The sequence below is a fragment of the Erpetoichthys calabaricus genome, chromosome 5, assembly GCF_900747795.2.
Source record: "Erpetoichthys calabaricus chromosome 5, fErpCal1.3, whole genome shotgun sequence".
Taxonomy (NCBI): domain Eukaryota; kingdom Metazoa; phylum Chordata; class Cladistia; order Polypteriformes; family Polypteridae; genus Erpetoichthys; species Erpetoichthys calabaricus.
In genome coordinates this window covers 157,938,765-157,959,322 of record NC_041398.2, presented here as the reverse complement: position 1 = coordinate 157,959,322, position 20,558 = coordinate 157,938,765, and the positions used below count along the sequence as shown (strand labels likewise).

The 20,558-nt window shown below is 40.0% G+C and overlaps 1 protein-coding gene across 2 annotated transcripts in view; it reads left to right on the top strand.

Annotated features, from left to right (window-relative positions):
* Positions 1-20,558, top strand: part of grid2 (glutamate receptor, ionotropic, delta 2) — a 2,355,570-nt gene that overhangs the window by 2,033,199 nt on the left and 301,813 nt on the right. For both annotated transcript variants that reach the window (XM_028802162.2, XM_051927734.1), the window contains one exon: positions 2,584-2,896. In XM_028802162.2, coding sequence (XP_028657995.1) covers positions 2,584-2,896 — 313 coding nt within the window. The remainder of the gene's footprint in view (positions 1-2,583; positions 2,897-20,558) is intronic.

Here is a 20,558-nt window from a genome sequence, read left to right as displayed (position 1 = left end):
AAAAAGTCTTTAAAGATGTCAATAACAAAGATTTGAAAAACTGGTGCATTGGCTAAACCATAGGGTATCACTCAGTATTTGTAATGTCGGTTAGCAGTAGTAAAGATCTATCTATCTATCTATCTATCTATCTATCTATCTATCTATCTATCTATCTATCTATCTATCTATCTATCTATCTATCTATCTATCTATCTATCTATCTATCTATCTATCTATCTATCTATCTATCTAAAAGTATTTTGCATTCATTCCCACGATTACAAGTAAAGTTATATGTGCTGCATAAATCCACTTTTTGTGAAAATAGTTGACCCGGTTACTTGTTGACCAAACTTAGCAATGACAAAATGAGAGAACAAGTATATATGTTTTTCACCTTAACTCTAATTGAAGAACACAACTCTTGAGTAATTAATCTTCAAATCTAAAGCACAGCATTATGTGAATGTGCCTTTCTTGTTTATGCTGTATGCTCATTTTTTCAGAAGTAAGTATTAATAATAATTTAGCAAAAAATGAATGTGTTTTGCCCTTTTTGAGCATATGACTAGAAAACAGACATGTGGCTTATGCAACATGAGTTATGTGAAAATTGTTTTCTCTTTACCATGGACATTTTCACTTTATTTGCCATTTTGTAACATGTGTTGCCATTACATTCAATTATATTATAAACATTTTCTCTCATTCTACATGAAAACATGACATTCAATTTTTTTCTTTGCTATCACTACAAACTAAATGGGTTAAGTAACATATAAGAAATATTATTTTTGGGAGTATTGTTTCAAAATATTATTAATAGTAAATTTGATTTCAAATGTTTTATTTTGTATTAATGCTTTGTATCCAATATGAGAATGGAAGCATTTATAAATAACTAGCCATTCCCCGCGGCTACGCCTGTGTAGTAGTGAAAGAGGACAAACTTTAAAAATCAATAAACAAAAAGATATTGCTAGCTAAGTAGAGGCAAGTCCAAAACAAAGAGGTAAACCGACTCCCCACTCCTGACGTCACACATCCCCCTCCCCTCAGCCCACAGCCTCTGTCTCGGATTAGCACAAATATATCACTCCTGCAAGTGAATTATGATTCTTATTGTGACAAGAGAACTCACAAAATCAACAGGAATGTTCAAGCAAATTCTAGAAAAAAACCTGATATAAATCCGTTAAGTAGTTCTCTTGTGAATAGTGGACAGACATACAAACAGACAGACGTTGGATTTTAAATATATAAAGATATATAAACTTATTCATCTTTTTATTTTGTTTTTTTTTTATTGTTCTTTTAAAAAAATATAAAATGAAGTAGTTAAAGCAAAGACTTCCTGAACTGGTATCCTCTCTGATAGCTGTGATAAGTATTCCCAGTTCCAACACCAGGTTCCTGTTGTCTGCAATTTGGCAAAATGTACTGTTTGTAGTTTCTGCACAACTGATAAAGATATTACTTACCTATCTGCTAAAATTGTTCAGGTGAATGTTGCACAATATTGTGAAGTAAACAAAACAAACTAAATTATGTTTTTTGTTGGTCACCTTTGGTATAATAATTAATATTCACATAGCATGTTCTGAAAAAAATAACACTGTCTCATTAAAAGCCACATGTGTCAACACTGTACATCAGAAAATAAAAAAGATATATATTAAATAATTTTTACCTGCATTTTAGGAAATGGTTGTGTCCACCCCTGGAAAAATGCCAAGACTTTTATCAAGAGGGGTACTTTTATTGCTCAAATCTCTCACTAGGACTGGTTGATCAAAGGGAGTGCTCAAAGTAACAAAGGAAACAAACATATACTAGGCATAGCTGCCACAGGGGCTTTCAAAAAAGGTTATCTTCTGTTAGGTGGGGTATATCCTGCACTTTGAATCCTCACAAATCATTTAAAACACAGTTCCTGTTTCCATCTTCTCTCTCACTTCTCCTTTCAGGTAATTTTTGTTGGGGAGTCTGTGCCCCAAACCACCTCTCACCCCTAGGCATGTCTAACTATTAGCTGCAAGCAATTATTAGAACACATTCCAGTATTGTTCTTCTTTTTTACAGTATACTATAAGAAATACTTTAGCCATTACAGTAAATACATCAGTATCCATGCAGCCCAAATGCAATTAAAAGTGAAAACAAAAATCTGGTTGACAGTATATATTATTTAATGTGAAAAGAATGTCTAGATACCCCCTGCTTAAAATGTATAATACCTTTAATTGTCTGTACTTTAGAACACTAAATTACACAATGCATTCATGTGTTTTAGAGATATTTGAATAGAGATGGTACACTCATGGACTTAAGTGTGTGAAATTTGAAGACACACTGAATAAACACAACATAAGTAACATAAACAATAACTCCAGTCTTAAGACATTTTAAGGGCTTATGTCCTATCTGCCTTAAAACATATTTTATAAAAACAGAAACAATTACAATGTTTATTATGAAGAAAATTTTGGTAAACTCAATTAGTTTTTAATTTTCATCTGTACTGTGCATAAAATATTGTTTCACATATTCATGTGCTGTGTTTTTTTTTTATTTAACTTTGTCTTTTTCTGTTATCAATAGAGAGCTGATGTGGGAATTTCAGCTTTAACCATTACCCCAGACCGAGAAAATGTGGTTGACTTCACTAGTCGTTATATGGACTACTCAGTTGGAGTGCTGTTAAAAAAAGCTGAAAGGACAATGGACATGTTTGCCTGCCTAGCACCATTTGATCTATCTCTTTGGGCCTGCATAGCTGGTACTGTCCTACTGGTTGGCTTACTAGTCTATCTGCTGAACTGGTTTAACCCCCCTCGTCTGCAAATGGGATCTGTTACATCCACAACGCTCTATAACTCCATGTGGTTTGTGTATGGCTCCTTTGTTCAACAAGGTAAGAAGCTATACATACTTCTTTTTGTTCAGATGTTTGACTTTTACCATTATTTTATTTAATGTATTCAATAAGAAGAAAAGTATGAAGTGTCACCAGTTTGAGAGTTCCTTTAAATAAATTCAAATAATTATGCACAAATGTTATGAGGCTGTTAGTTATAACAACTATCTCCCATTTACTAAAGGAGCAATCTCTGTGAAAACAAAAGGGAGTCCTTATGTTAATCAGATTAAAACTGTATCAAGTATAGTTCTGCTGTTAGGAAGTTGTGGGCATGAGTGGTACTAGTGTAGCAAAAGGAATGTAGATATACTTCAAGAAATCTTCTCAGGAGAGTGAGAGCCAGTGGTGTGAAAAAGAAAATTCAGAGTTTAAAGAGATAGACCAGAGTTGAGAGGTGAGAACTTTAGCATGGTCCTTCAGAGAGGGGTATGTGGATATGTCACCCCACACAAGCTTATGCTGTATAACATAACTTTTCCAGCAATTTTACATAATTTTACTGAGTTAGAGGCAGTTTGTCTGCATGCCCCCATGAAGCCTATCCCCTGATGTCACATACTCAATCACTTACTCTAACCAGAGACTGTGGCTGAATTTGCCTTAACTATTAATCCTTTGTATAATACCAGCTGCATCAGGCAGAATGGAGGCTGTGGACATCACAAACAGAAGAGAAGCTTGCCTGTCTGATATCCCATGTTTTACATACCATAACAGAACTGAAAAAAAAAGAAATAAAGTGCTAAGACTGTTGCTTAGAGAGAGACATCAGAATTTTCTTTGTGTTCAGTTTTTTTTTTATTTTAAGTTTCCATTATTTTTCCCTTTCCTGGGTACATTATTAAAAATAATTAACACTTTGTTTTTTATGTCTGCACCTTTTCACTTTTTTGTAGCAGTGAAGAGATGTGAAGATGATGTTCCCTTATTATTTCTGTTAAATGATCAAATGATATGTCAGATTCAGAAAGCATTTAAGCCTTAAGTTGTGAGTGAATGAATATAATTAATATGTTTATATAAAAAAAGTTTTATCTTAAGTTTTCAGCTACTGTATAAATTATAATTCTTTGAGGGAAAGACAGTCTATTCTATTAGTATTATTATTATTATTATTTCAACAAATAAAACTAAATACTTTCTGTGTTTTTTATAGAAATGGCAGAGAAGATGTTAAATCAACTAAATTATGTTTGCCTTTTTTTATTAAAACAATGATAAATGTGTCATCTGATTAAACTCAAAACTGTAATATTCAAAAAAACACTAATAAGCCCAAACTCCCATATAATAATTACAAGTATAAAATGAAATACAATTTCAGTGCAAGCATAATTTTAAAATATCAAAAAAGAAATATAATGCAAAACATAGATATTTACATATGTACAGGATTATTTTAAGAATAACTTTAAACAGCCTTATGTTAGCCACAATCTGAAAATGGTCAAACTGTATGCAAACAATGGACACGGAGAAGAGAAACAAGATGGAAATGACTGGTAATGAAATTTCAGAACAATTACAATAATTAATTAAAAAGCTGTATGTTTGAAAAGCGGATTCAGCGGGTTGGAAAAGGATGGATGGATGTTTAAAAAGAAAAATATGAAGCAATTCAACCATAGTTCAGATTAGAGTAAGCTATGCTAAAATAATGTGTGTTCAGCAATGATTTAAATGCTGAGACCAATAGGACTTTTCTAATAGGTGTTCTTGGTAGCCAAATGCTCTGCCTTCTTTACTAGTTTTACTCAACCTCAGAACATGAAGGAAGACTGCAAAATATACAGTGGACTGTAGACATTGTGAAGGTATGTGTGTTGCTACAGCAGCCTGTGTCAATACTGTTATAAGCCTGTCTGGTACATTCCTAAACACTCCACCTTTTTTATTTAATACATATTGGTATGTCCCTAGCTCCCTCTTTGCTACTTGTGCTTCTTTAGTCATAGCTTTACCTTCTGCCATAATGTGTTTTAGGTTAAAGAAATTAGCGTCTTTTTTACCTTCAAGTTATCAATGGTTTTCACGTCCTAATACTTCGTATAACTTCTTGCCAGATGCCTAAGTATCTATCTATCTATCTATCTATCTATCTATCTATCTATCTATCTATCTATCTATCTATCTATCTATCTATCTATCTATCTATCTATCTATCTATCTATCTATCTATCTATCTATCTACATTAAATTATGCGGATTCTCAGCCATGGCTTTCTTGGTGAGTAAAGCTTATCTGTCCATGTTCACTACAACCAACAGGGCAATGCACACTCTGGACGGACTGGGTCTTAGGAGAGAAGCCTCGCTACTATGGCATTCAGGGACTGAATAGTAAAAGGACGAATTTCTGAAGCGTGATTGTGACAAGCCTGGGGCTAATCAAAAGACTGTTATATATACGCATACCTTTGTTACTCTGGGGTGAGTAGCAAAGGACTGTGCCTTAAGTACTTGTCTTTGTTATACCTAAAACACTGCATTCTTTAAATGCAGCCAGTTAAGGACGACTCAAACGAGGATTACAGTTTATTTTTCCAATGCTGTCTTTGGGGCGGCCACATGTTTTGGACACTCGGGTGAAGAGAGGGGCGGAGCTGTCAACTGATCACCACCTGGTGGTGAGTTGGCTTCGATGGTGGGGGAGGATGCCGGTCAGGCCTGGTAGGCCCAAACGTGTTGTGAGGGTCTGCTGGGAATGTCTGGCAGAACCCCCTGTCAGAAGTAGCTTCAAATCCCACCTCTGGCAGAACTTCGACCACGTTCCGAGGGAGGTGGGGGACATTGAGTCCAAATGGGCCAGAGCTGACCAGAGCTGTGGCCGTAAGGTGGTCAGTGCCTGTCGTGGCGGCAATCCCCAAATCTGTTGGTGGACACCAGCGGTGAGGGATGCTGTCAAGCTGCAAAAGGAGTCCTACCGGTCCCTTTTGTCTCGGGGGGGGAAGCAGTGCAGTGTCAACACTGTATATGGCTGGGATGGTGCGCTGCTGACCTTGACTCGGGACCTTGTGGGTCGGTAAGGGGAGTACTTTGAAGACCTCCTCAATCCCACTAACATGCCTTCCAATGAGGAAGCAGAGCCTGGGGACTCGGAGGTGAGCTCCCCCATCTCTGGGACTGAGGTCACCGAGGTGGTCAAAAAACTCCTTGGTGGCAGGGCCCCGGGGGTGGATGAGATACGCCCGGAGTTCCTCAAGGCTCTGGATGTTGTAGGGCTGTTTTGGTTGACAAGTCTCTGCAACATCGCATGGACATCAGGGACAGTGCCTCTGGATTGGTAGACCGGGCTGGTGGTCCCTGTCTTTAAGAAGGGGGACCGGAGGGTGTGTTCCAATTACAGAGAGAGCACACTCCTCAGCCTCCCTGGAAAAGTCTATTCGGGGGTTCTGGAGAGAAGGGTCCGTTGAATAGTCGAACCTCGGATTCAGGATGAACAGTGTGGTTTTCGTCCTGGTCGCGGAACAGTGGACCAGCTCTACACCCTTAGCAGAGTCCTGGAGGGTGCATGGGAGTTCGCCCAACCAGTCTACATGTGTTTTGTGGACTTGGCAAAGGCGTTCAACCATGTCCCTCTGGGAATCCTGTGGGGAGTGCTCCGGGAGTATGGGTTACCAGACCCCCTGATAAGGGCTGTTCGGTCCCTGTACAACCGGTGTCAGAGCTTGGTCCGCACTGTCGGCAGTAAGTCGAACCCGTTTCCAGTGAGAGTTGGACTCCGCCAGGGCTGCCCTTTGTCACCGATTCTGTTCATAACTTTTATGGACAGAATTTCTAGGCGCAGCCAGGGTGTTGAGGGGGTCCAGTTTGGTTGTCTCAGGATTGGGTCACTGCTTTTTGCAGATGATGTTGTCCTGTTTGCTTCATCAGGCCGTGATCTTCAGCTCTCTCTGGATCGGTTCACAGCTGAGTGTGAAACGGCTGGGATGGGAATAAGCACCTCCAAATCCGAGACCATGGTCCTCAGCAGGAAAAGGGTGGAGTGCCCTCTCAGGGTTGGGAGCGAGATCCTGCCTCAAGTGGAGGAGTTCAAGTATCTCGGGGTCTTGTTCACGAGTGAGGGAAGAATGAAGCGTGAGATCAAGAGGCGGATCGGTGCGGTGTCCGCAGTGATACGGGCTCTGCATCGGTCTGTCGTGGTGAAAAAGGAGCTGAGCCGTAAGGCAAAGCTCTCAATTTACCAGTCGATCTATGTTTCTACCCTCACTTATGGTCATGAGCTATGGGTAGTGACCTAAAGAATGAGATCGCGAATACAAGTGGCTGAAATGAGTTTCCTCCGCAGGGTGTCTGGGCTCTCCCTTAAAGATAGGGTGAGAGGCTCAGTCATCCAGGAGGGGCTCAGAGTGGAGCCGCTGCTCCTCCGCATCGAGATGAGTCAGATAAGGTGGCTCGGGCATCTGATCAGGATGCCTCCTGGACGCCTCCATGGTGAGGTGTTCCGGGCACGTCCAACCGGGAGGAGGCCCTGGGGAAGACCCAGGACACGCTGGAGGGACTATGTCTCCCGGCTGGCCTGGGAATGCCTCGGGATTCTCCCGGAAGAGCTAGAAGAAGTGGCCGGAGAGAGGGAAGTCTGGACATCTTTGCTCAAGCTACTGCCCCCGCGACCCGACCTCAGATAAGAGGAAGAGGATGGATGGATGGATGGATGGATGGATGGATGGATGGATGGATGGATGGATGGATGGATGGATGGATGGATGGATGGATGGATGGATGGATGGTCTTTGTTCAGTTTAGTTAGGAATTTTACTTTCAAGTTCCACGCAGTTGAAGGGCTCTCCACAAATTTAATTGTTTATTGACTCACTGTGCAGCGAAGGAGCTGGAACTTTCTCTTGCGTCACGCTGCTGCCCGCTGTTTTGCCAAACTTTCCGTGATCCCTGCATGCTCACTCTCAGCTCAACCCAAACCAGCTGAAACTCACACAGCACTCCTCACTGCAGTATGTCTCAGCAGGAGTCGGCATATTCACTAGAATTGGAATCCCAGAAACCAAAAGGTAATTACTCCCACCTCAAGATGATATTGGAACTGAGGGTGAACTATCTGCCAACCTAAATGCACAATTAAGCCATCTTTAAAGGTCAGAGAAGGTTTTGAAAGCCAAAGACAGAAATGTCTAACAGACTTTTAGATTTATGAAGCAAAATTATTCATTGCATTGCCGTTGCTGATGATGCCAGTGACAACCCAGAGCAATTAACACTAGAATTACCAAAACCTACGAAAAAACTCGTAAATCTGTCCCACCTTAAATCCCTTAACACCTTTCCATCAACGTCTTTGGTCTTGTAAATGTGTTGATAAGCAGCAAGTAGCCTGCTATCACATCCCCCACCGCCGCATAAAGTTTTCTCAGCTCAAGTCTGTTTACCTGCATGTCAGTTGCTTAGAGTTGTATAAAGTAAATACTATATCATTATTCGGAACACATACATTTCATGTGTGTTCCGTGTCTACAACAATCTATGTAAACACATCGTTAAAACAGAAATGTTTTTCATGTTATAGTAATAATTGACAAAATGTAGACATGAAGCATATAATGTGTGAGGGCTGATGGCCAAATATCAAATAAACGCTTTCACAAAATGTACAAGTATAACAAAACAAGTACACTTTTATTCAAGAATTTAACTGCAGAAAAAGGGTTGCGACATTGACACGTCTTTAATACGATCGCTTTGGTGGTGCAATTGTAAGAGCTGCTGACTGGTAATCAAAAGGTTGCGAGTTCGACCCCAGATGACTCAGTTTTGAGAAGTGAGCTGCTCTTATTCTTACTATTTTAGAATAAAAACATAAATTTGATTTGAGTCTGTAACAGCCGGTGTAATTTATTGTACTTGTAAAGGTTAGCTTTGGTTTTTTTTTATTCAGTTTTATTCTCCCAGTCACGTTCATGCTCCCTCCAATGTGACACTGCTGTTTTCACATAAAGACGCACTATAACAGAGGTGAACTCAGATGATGATGAAGGTTCTACATCGGAGAAAGAATGCATGTCACACTTTTGCCATCGATGTACTTTGTATATGTACATGGGAAGCTCTGCAGTCTATTTGTGACTTTACGCTGTAGGACGATAAGTAAAAAAAATCAAGGTAAATAGGTTCGATCTGGCTTATATACACAGTACAGCGACAGCAGCTTCCACCTGCAGCTATAGACTCTTCAGTATGCGACCAACTCTCCACACTAGTGTTTAGATCTGGACGGTGTATGTGCCCAAAAATGAAGTCTGACTGCACTCTAGTACCATTGCTTGAGAACTGAAGTGTCAGCATACATTTTTTGTGGCATTACACATGCACTTTTTGAGCATGCTCATGTCGATCAAACACAGGAAACTCTGCAGTCTACTTGTGACTTTACGCTGTAGGACGATAAGTAAAAAAAATCAAGGTAAATAGGTTTCGATCTGGCTTATATACACAGTACAGCGACGGCAGCTTCCACCTGCAGCTATAGACTCTTCAGTATGCGACCAACTCTCCACACTAGTGTTTAGATCTGGACGGTGTATGTGCCCAAAAATGAAGTCTGACTGCACTCTAGTACCATTGCTTGAGAACTGAAGTGTCAGCATACATTTTTCGTGGCATTACACATGCACTTTTTGAGCATGCTCATGTCGATCAAACACAGGAAACTCTGCAGTCTACTTGTGACTTTACGCTGTAGGAAGTAAGTAATTAAATAATGGTAAATAGGTAAATAACATTCAATTTGGCTTTTATATACAAAGTACAACGATGGCAAAAGTGTGACGTGCATTCTTTCTCCGATGTAGAACCCTCATCATCATCTGAGTTCAACTCTGCTATATCTCTCAACTCTCTCTATACCTATGTTTCTGTTTGTTGCAAGTGCGGCTTTGACATTAGGACGATAAGGTGCATACTAATTCAATGTAAGCAGGAACACTTAATAAAACTGAATAAATGACAATGAGATACCAAAAAGGCAGATTCACCAGCATTTGTGTGTCAGCTTTTATCCATCCAGATCAGAGATTTTCCAGTTCCATTGTCTTCAAACACCACTCACATCTACAGTTATTCCAAGTTTTAAACAAAAACTAACAGTGTCAAACCCCAAGGGAAGGGGGGGCGGGGGGATGTGTGTGCTGGGTATGTAGCATGTATTGTGATCGTGACTGAGAGAATGAAAGTGAAAAAAAAAACACTTTTTTTTTTGTTCTTTATTTCGCCTTAGACAATTTCTTGCATTAGGAATTTGTTAGTTTTCACATACCCCTTTGGGTCAGAGTGCAGGGTCAGCCATTGTACAGCGCCCCTGGAGCAATTGAAGGTTAAGGGCCTTGCTCAAGGGCCCAGCAGAGTAGGATCTCTTTTTGGCAGTGACAGGGATTCGAACTGGCAACCTTCGGGATACCAGCGCAGATTCTAAGCCTCAGAGCCACCATCCCCGTGCTGGACAATACCTCCCCTGGGCCACGAGGGGGCAGCCGCCTGGGTCTGCTTATGGGCCACTGGACTGGAGCTGGGACACTCATCCCTACCGGAGGACGTGGCCACCACCAGGGGGCATCCAGACAGTTGAGAAGTCCTGGATGGCAGCACTTCCGCCACACCAGGAAGTGCTGCTGGAAGAATTCCCAGGGGCACCCGAGTGCTTCCGGGGGCTCTCTTGACACTTCCGCCACACCAGGGGAGCACCTGGAGCTCATTTGGGTCAGTATATAAGTGATCCGCCTCCCTCCAGAAGCGGAGCCAGAGTTGGGAGGAAGGAGACGAAGCTTGTGAGGAGGGGAGAGGAGGTCGGAAAGAGAAAGAGAAAAAGAAAGAAAGGAGAAAAAGAGTGTTGGAAGAAGGCATTGTGGTGCGTAAAGGAAATAAAAAGAAGTGTTTTGGACATTCTGGTGTCTGTCTGTCTGTGTCCGGGGGTATGCTTTCCACAGGAAGCTCTCGAGTCATTGAGTGTTCCATATTCAAAAAACTACAGGGCTTTACTAAACTCTCCAACAAAGATGACCACATGGTTTTGGAACTTAGTGACCTTCTCCTTGAACTTGAAATTGCTAAAACAGATCCACATCTTCCTGGTATCAGTTATTTAGATACTGCTCATGGTGTTAACCCCTTAATGGTAAAACTGCCACACTATCTTCAAGAGAATTGGACTTTGGTGTGTTCCAATTACAAACAGCAACATCAAGTCTCTTTTCCACCTTTTTCCACCTTTTGCCAAAAATGATCCAAGCTTCTCACTGAATAAAGTACATGTTGCCAATCTCAATAACCGTGAGGTATGAAAACTTGAGTACTAGACATAAGGACTTAAGGGGTACTATTTCTGTTCGAAAGATAGGAATCTCAGACAACACATCAACTGCAAGTGAGGATGAGACAGTAGAGAAAGTTGACAATCCCAACCACTACTGCCCAATACATAAAAAACACACTCCCTAAAGAAGTGTCATGCTTTCAGAGAGAAACCTATACAAGAGCGCAAGGAATTTCTTTGAAGGCATGAAATCTGCTACAGGTGTTGTGCTTCAACAGAGCACTTTTCCAGAGAATGTAAGGCCTCTATTCAATGCTGTGAGTGTGGCAGTGACCAGCATGTTACTGCTCTCCATCCAGATTTCCAAGAGGACTCTATCACCATTTTCAGGCATGGCGGGGAGAGCTCTGAACAAGTGCCAAGGCCAGTATCATCTAAATGTCCTAGGTATCTGGAGAAGGACTTTGTGGAAATTCCTGTGCCAAAATATGTCTTGTAAAGGTGTTCCACAAGGAACTACCAGAGAAAGCCATTAAAATTTATGCTATCTTAGATGAACAGAGCAAACGTTCACTTGCAAGTCCGGAGTTCTTTGACTTGTTCAATCTAAAAGTGAACTCTTCACCCGATACCCTAGACACATGTGCAGGCCTTGTGAATGCTACAGGAAAAAGAGCTAATGGTTTTATTGTGGAAGCGGTGCAAGGGAACACAGTTTCCACTTCCTATGCTGATTGAATGTGATAATTTACCAAGTGACAGGGAGGAGATTCCCACACCTGAAGCAGCATGTTGTCATCCTCAACTGAGGCATATAGCCAGCTGTATCCCATCTCTTGACAAGGATGCTAACATCTTGCTTTTGCTGGGCAGAGGCATTCTAAGAGTCCACAAGGTACATCAATAGTGTAATGGCCCTAATGATGCCCCTTATACCCAAAGACTTGATTTAGGCTGGGTCATTGTGGGAAATGTCTGCATAAATAAAACTCACAGACCCTGTAGCATCCATTCTTTCAAGACAAATGTGGTTGGAAGGGGGCACGCCTCTTACTTCCGGCAATGCCCATGCCACTATTTTGTGAAAAAGAGACCAAATCCGCACACAGAGATGCTTGATAACATGCAAGAGCTCAGTATGGTTATGCCTGAAGATGACCTTGGTCATACAGTTTTCCAGACCACCAGTGACTACAATATTTCTATTTCTTTCTATTGAAGATAAGGAGTTCATCAAAATCATGGACAAGAAATTCTGTAAGGATAGGTTTAACAGTTGGGTAACTCCATTACCCTTCTGCACTCCAAGGCCCATTCTTCCAAATAATTGTGAGCAAGTGGTGTCAAGATTTGCTTCACTGAAGAGAACACTGAAGAACCGATCAGAGATGAAAGAGCACTTCATAGCATTCATGCAGAGGATACTGAATTCCATGTTAATTGATATGAACCCTTATCACTTGACTCACAAGGTGTTAACTACTTTCCTAGCTGAAGTGACAGCTATAATCAATTCAATACCCTGAAGCCTGATTTCTTCATATCCAGAGTCTTCCATTATTCTGATCCCAGCTGCTGTTTTAACACAGAAAATTGGGTTATTCCAACTCCACATGGAGTCTTTGACAGCCATGACCTTCACAAAAGCCAGTGGAAACATGTACACCTTGCCAACTGTTTCTGGAAAAGATGGTGTAAGTGACGGTCGGCAGCTCAACTCAGCTGGGATGCCCCGGATATGGAAGAATGGGGGAAGGCAGCTTTTTTAGAGCACTGCCTCCCCCAAGACTCTAGAGGGCAGCTCCCCTGGTTTTCAGCAGTGCCCTGAATTCCCACAGGGCACCATGGGATTTGGAGTTCTATACATCAATCCTGTTGGGTGCTGTGGGTGCCGCCAGGGGGTGCTGTGGAAGGACCATAGGAGACAAGGTTTTCCCCTAACACAGAAGTACTGGCAGGCCATATGTGCAGAAGCACATAAGTACTTCCAGGCTGGCCAATATAAAAAGGACCACCTTAAACCCAGTCAGCGAGCCAGAGCTGGGTGGAAGTTAGACAAAGCTTGCTGGGAGGGGTGGAGGAGAAAAGAAATACAAAGAGAGAGAAAGAAAAGAATAATTGTGGCCAATATTGTGCGTTTACCTGTGGCTGTAGTGGTGGAGAGCACTGTGAAGAAGGAATAATAAAAAGAGTCTTGGTGTTTTTAACTTGTGTCCTCAGTGTCTGTCTGTTGGGTTAGAGGAGCAACAGTGCCCTCTAGTGTTTACAATGGAGACAGGAGTATCTGAACCTTCTACAAAACCACAGGAGCTGGCAAGTACAAATGCCTAAACTACAAGAAGGGGATTTGGTCTTACTGAAGGATCACCAAGCTTATCGGATCAGTTGGCCCTTGGGTTTCATCGTAAATACCATGCCCAGTGATGATGGAAGGGTCTGCAAGGTTGAAGTGAAGACTGCTAGAGATGGGACTGTTAAGACCTTCCTCAGGCCAATCAATGAGGTTATCCTGTTACTTTGTCAGAGAGACTAATTAGGTCCTACCACAACTGAAGTAACCTGACCCTTCAGAGGTCACATCAATCTGCACCATCTTCAGTTTTCAAGAAGATTTACTAGTGACTTTATTGAATTTGAGCACTTGGACAATGTTTATTGTTGTTTGTGGCTGATTCTCTTGTTTTTCAGGTTCCCAAGGATAGATTCCTTCTATTTTACAGACGTGTTATTGAAAATTGTAATGTTAACATTCAAGGATTAATAGTGGTATCTGACAATACTAGACGCGGAGTATGCTGCTACAGCAGCCTGTGTTAATATTGTTATTAGCCTGTTTGGTGCATTCCTAACCCCCCTCCTTTTTAATTTAATACATATTGGTATGTCCCTACGTCCCTCTTTGCTACTGATGCTGCTTTAGTCATAGCTTTACCATCCGCCATATTGCATTTTAGGCTAAAGAAATTATCGTCTTTTTACCTTCAATTTGTCAATGGTTTACACATCTTAATACTTTGTATGACTTCTTGTGAGAAACCTACATTAAAGTATACGGAAATGACATATGAGCTGTCATTTTGACCTGTTCACACTAATTTTTTTCCTCAGGCTAGAAAGATTATGTCATCAATTTACGTTTAATTCAGATTTGCAGAATGTATGGTTTAATTGAAACAAACTGTCACAGTACAATTAATACATTGTGGTAATAATCAAGTCTTGACACAATAAAGAGGTTTGGTCAAGTATTATTGAGAAGTGGCTGCTAATGCAAGAAAAAAGTTTGATGCAATTGTCTTACAGGCAAGAATCCACAACAGAACTGAATAGGTTAGGAAATATGGTGGATATATAGTTTAAAACCAGGAAGAGGAGGGATCTTGGGACTGGAATCGGAAATTAGGTCATTGGGCTGCGACTTCTTGGGATATGTTAATTATGTCATTAGGAGGCAGGGTCTTCTGCTGCTCTGGAAGTGACGTCTTCTGGGGTGGAACCGGAAGTGACATTTTCTGGGGCAGAACCTGACCTGACATCATGAGAGCCAGGCGGAATTTCCCGCATTTGATCTATAGGGAGATAAAAGAAAGGATTAGTATACTCTGCCACCCCCTGGTCTGACTGGGAATTACCTTCTCTTAAGCCCTTTAGCTGCCTTCCATGTACACATGTGTGACAACATTGTTTCAATGAGTTAGTAAAGTAGAACTTAGGGTTGTATTTGGCATGGTGCATTTTTTTAATGGTGCATTAATTGTTACATTAAATAAAGAGCTATTTTGTTTTTGGAATGCTGTATTATAAGTTCCAAAAAAAGGCCTTAAAATAAAAATGGTTAATGCATATCGTAAAAGAAATTGCATTAAGAAAAAATGCCTTCACCCAGGTACTCCTTCGGAGTGCAGCAACAACTACAGAAAGAAAAGAATTTTCACATTCTGTCACAAATGATCAGTTTTATATTATTTGTAGGGTCAATTACATTCAAAAAGACTTACTGCTGGAATGAAATTTCTAAATTATTTTTAATGTCTGCAAATTGTTTACTGTTACTGAAAAACAATTAGTTTGCTTTTGCCATGGGTTTGGCTAGAATAAGGTTTATTCATTATATACCCTAATGATAAGCTTCTTTTATTTAATGTCCTAAATGTTGAGTAAAATAAAACTTTCCCATGGATACAGCGACTTTATCTTTAAGCATTTTTATTTTCATAGTACTGTAAATACATATTAGTTATATTTTTGCAATAAGTGACTAAACATAATGTTCATAGTTTAAATGTTCAGATATTGGTGATTTGTAAACTAGTGTTAATGGTCCTGGAATATTTTACCTGCATAAGGATTATGAACAAGAGAAAGGGCTTTACTATTGTAAATAAGGACTAACAGCTGTGATTGAATTTGTTTATCATTTATTTTTCCTAATCAATGCTCTCATTTTAGCCAAAATTTTAAAGCTACTGATGAAGTGAAAGGTGGTTCATCTTTATTAAAAATTGCTAATTAATCAGTTTTTTTCTGTTGAAATCATCATTGAGTACAATGAAATTGAACTAAACTTGATTGCTGTAAGATCATTAATGTTCAAGCTGAGATTATCCGCGTTACCAAGGTGTGCAATATGGAAATGTGTTTTTTAAGTATACAGCAGCAGCCAACTGAACCAATAGCCATTGTCATAATATAAGTGACAATGAAGTAAGGTACTGTATATACTTGTGGATAAGCCAAGAATTTTAGGGTAAAAAATAGACCTAAAAATTGGGTTTGGCTTATCTACAGACTAGAGTCAGTTTTTGTTTTGTTTTTTAACAAAAAGGTTATTCAATTTAAGCTAATGAAAGGCTGTGAAATCCCCATACATAAAATAATGACAAGGAGAGGCGTTGTACACGTTAGTAGAATCATATCTGAAACATAATTCACTCACTGTAACTCATTTTGCATTTATGCATATAACAGAAGAGTTGCCATTCATTATGCACCCTGCATTTCTTAATAGCAGAAATAATCCAATAGTCAACAAAGCAGGTAAAATGCCTAGTCAGAGGCTGGACAATATTCATAGAAAATGTCGCATCACAACACAATCTTCACAAAAGAGCACAAACTCTATATAATGCATTTTGTGAGAGATCTCATGTCAGATATGGAGTACACCAGCAAAGGTATCTCCCCGACGCTCTGAAGTAATACAGCATGGAAGAAACTGACAGCATTTTTAAATGCACACTTTCAGAACCAGTGGCAGTTTCTTAATTAGGAACACTGTGTTAAGATCAAAGTGTAATTTGTTATCAATGATTGTTCCCAGATATTTGTACTGGTCTACCATCTCCACTGTCTCCCCTTAAACACAATGTGTAGAGTACAAGTCAAAAGAGGTTATGCTCAAAACTTTATAATGATTAGAAGGGATGAGTTATGAGGAAAGATTAAAATATCTTAACATTTTCTTGGGGCTGTATACATTTTTAAAAAAATGTAATAACTTAAATCACTTGCACAGTTCATTGCATTATTAACTCACAGTTTCAGTGACATGTTTGCACCATCACCAGGCAAGTCCAATCCAATTCATGATGATATTATGTATTTGGCAGGCCTACAGTTTACAGGAATTTAGATTTAGGGAGTTCGGAGGCTCGGAGCCTAATTGGTAGCACAACACGTCCTAGTTTGCCTTGCAGAGAAGTGTACATTCCCAACTTTTGCGACCTTCGGCGTGCCATAGCGGACATGAACTGAAGAAGTTTTGAAGGACTTAACATCCATCCATTCATCCATCCATTATCCAACCCGCTGAATCCGAACACAGGGTCACGGGGGTCTGCTGGAGCCAATCCCAGCCAACACAGGAACCAATCCCAGGCAGGGTGCCAACCCACCGCAGGACACACACAAACACACCCACACACCAAGCACACACTAGGGCCAATTTAGAATCGCCAATCCATCTAACCTGCATGTCTTTAGACAGTGGGAGGAAACCGGAGCGCCTGGAGGAAACCCACACAGACACGGGGAGAACATGCAAACTCCACGCAGGGAAGACCCGGGAAGCGAACCCAGGTCCCCAGGTCTCCCAACTGCAAGGCAGCAGCGCTACCCACTGCGCCACCGTGCCGCCCCAGGACTTAACATGAATAGTGTAAATATACATTATTATCATAAATAATTGTTACTTTTGTACTTTAATTTGATGTTTTTGAAATTCAAACTTGTAAATGGTAAATCATAGCAATTCTGTTGTTAAGTTATGGTCCCCGTTAGTCGGCAAACTCTGATTATTTTAACAATTTGACGCTTTTTATACTCTCACCATACAACACCATGTCAGCCAGTAGCAGTGGATCCTGCAAAGATTATAAAAGTGGTGTTGCTAAACGTAAGGCATGCCTGCAATAGGAATTGAAAAACGCTAAGCTTACCAAGATTTCTACTTTTCTCAAAACTGATGAAGGGCCAGCGGTAGTAACTAAGAATGCTGATGCTGGTGTATCTTCGCAACGGTCACAAGCAGGTTATGCAAACAGTGCAGTGAGTGAAATGATTGCAACTATCAAGTCTGAAAGTAGCGATACAACGGCTTCAGATCAGGTGCTGTCTGCTAAAAACATTAAAAATGGAGAAACTACTAAAGAAAAACAAGCAATATATATGACCAAGCAATTTCCTACCAACAAGGCAAATTTCTTGGAACAATTGACACCTCACTTTATAATGTCCATTTTCTCAGAACTTGGGTAAAACAGGTTGATTGTCTGGTAGTATCCTGTCAACTGGTGTTGTCGTTTTAATTGGTTACAAACTGAAATTGCTTCATTTTATAGCACAAAACAGTTTCTACTTTCTACCTTATGTTACATTTTAATCATTTTCCTTCACAAAGTTGTCTTGGAAAAGTAAGCGGGTCCACATCTTACATATATTTTTGTACTGCTACTACTACCCACACCTCCAACATTCCATTCCCACAATTTACTTTATTTTTGCTAACTTACAGCAGCTGTAATAAAGTGAAATAAAAAGTTATTACAAATTCCATTTGGAGAGCCGGTTTGTTTGTCACCAGCGTGTGATCTGATAGTGTTGCAGTTGCGGACACCACTGCCCAGCTGGCCCCTAGGATCTAGTTGCAAATAAATTACTAATCAGTTTTACTAGACAGGAGGGACCCACCTCAGGGCACTGCACAGGGTCCTTCAGCAAGCTAGCTACACCACTGATCAGAACATGCATTTCTTGGTGAACTGTTGTCTTGCTTGCCACTTAATGGAAAGTTGGAGTGATTTCTTTTTAAACAATACCTTTTTGTATTATTTCCTCCTCTCTCTATTGAAACATATTTTCTGTTCTTTTCCGATGTTCATTCTCATCTGTGCTGTGTCTTTGACTCTGTTGAGTAATATTTTTGTGTCTTCCTGTAAAACTGCAATTTTACATCTGCCAATACAATGAGAACCTTATAGATTTATCTGTTTGAAGGCTTATCATCACCTCCTGATGTTGTGAGACAATACTCAGATTTTTCACGCACGACTGCATCTATCAATGTTTTTGAGAAAGCCAGTGAGAATCTGTTACGTTTGTGAACTCTGCTTGATATTGGTATAATTGTTTCACCTTAATTGTGTTAAAAACTAAGTTTGGTATTTTTCAAGTTGAAGGTATTACTTTATGCATGATATATATTAATTTTCATTCAAAATATTTTTAAAAATAATTAGTCTGTTCTTGCATTTAATAATGCAGCTAATGGGCACCAGAGACCCAATATGAAGAAAAGCCATAAAACTTATCAAATATGTCCACTTTGAAGTAGCAAATGTTTCTTTTTAAGAAAACTAGGGGGCTTTGCCCCCTGCTCGCTTTGCTCGTTATTTATATATCGTATTTATATATCATTATTTGGAACACATGCATTTCATGTGTGTTCCGTGTCTATAATGATCTATGTAAATGTAGGATGACAGGAAATGCAAGGCAAGAAATGTTGAACAGATAAAACAGAAACTTTTTTCATGTTATAGCACTAATTACAAAATTTTGACATGAAGTGTATAATCTGTGAAGACTGAAGTCCAAATATCAAATAAACACTTTCACAAAAGGTACACGTATAACAAAACAAGTGTGCTTTTATTCAAGAATATAACTGAAGAAAAAGAAATCGGGTTAGGTTACAACACTGATACCACCGCTTGGGTGGTGCAGCGGTAAGAACTGCTGCCTCATAATCAATAGGTTGTGGGTTCAATCCGGGAGCTTCCCAGAATTACCATTGTTGCTTATTATACAATGAAAACATTCATTTGATTTGAGTCTGTAACAGCCAGTGTAAATTTATGGTACTTGTAAATGTTAGATGTGCTATAACAGAGGTTAACTCAGATGAAGATGAGAAGGTTCTACATTGGAGAAAGAGAACAGAAGCCCTCCCGGCAAGAAACATCCACTCACATATACGAACAGCACAGCTGCACCAGGCGAAAGGGCAAAAGGTGGCACAGTTTGGATGCAGCAAGAGGTCGAGTGTCATCCTACCAGTGGCACACGCATGTCCTTCAACGAAACAGAAGGGCATGCCGATTTTGCCAATGTATCGTGCATAGTTCTGTTTGTGATTATGTTTTTTGATGGTCCTTATATGAAAAACATTTATATGTTACTTATATAAAAGCCACATTGAATTTTATTTACCTACTGTATATTTATTTATCGTCCTACAGCATATAGTCACAAGTAGACTGCAGAGCTTCCTGTGTTTGTTCAACATGGGCATGCTGACAAAGTACATGTGCAATGCCACTCCTTATTTAGGAAAAGATCCCAGTCGTCCCACGGGAGAAAGACTTTCCGAGACTAAGGTCATAAAGCTTATGAAACCATTTCTGGACAAAGGCAGAACCGTAACAACAGTTGCGTAAAGTGTGACAGGAGCTTCCACCTGCAGCTAAAGTCATTCGCATATGAAGTAGCATTGCACATGTACTTTGTCAGCATGCCCATGGCACTGGCAATTTTAGTGTGTTTGACTGGTGGGTTTTCAAGTACAGATTAGTCTGATTTATTGGCACACATATTGGAATTATATCCCTTATTGAAGAACCTTGGTGCTATGTTTGTAGAAAAGGATTTCCTTCCCTGCAACGGATTAATACCCTCGCCAGGGATTATTCCTGCTTTGCACCTGATGCTTGCTGGGATTGGTCCCAGGTTTCTTGCAACCCTACTGTGAATAAGTCAGTTTATAAAATGTATGGATGCATTTCCTTCTCTGAATGTGCAAATCATCTGAAGCAGGAAGGTTTTTGGGTAGTAGCCAGAAAATGCACAACAATAAAACTTTGCATCAACAAGTGGTGCTCTATGGTATTCTCCAAAAAT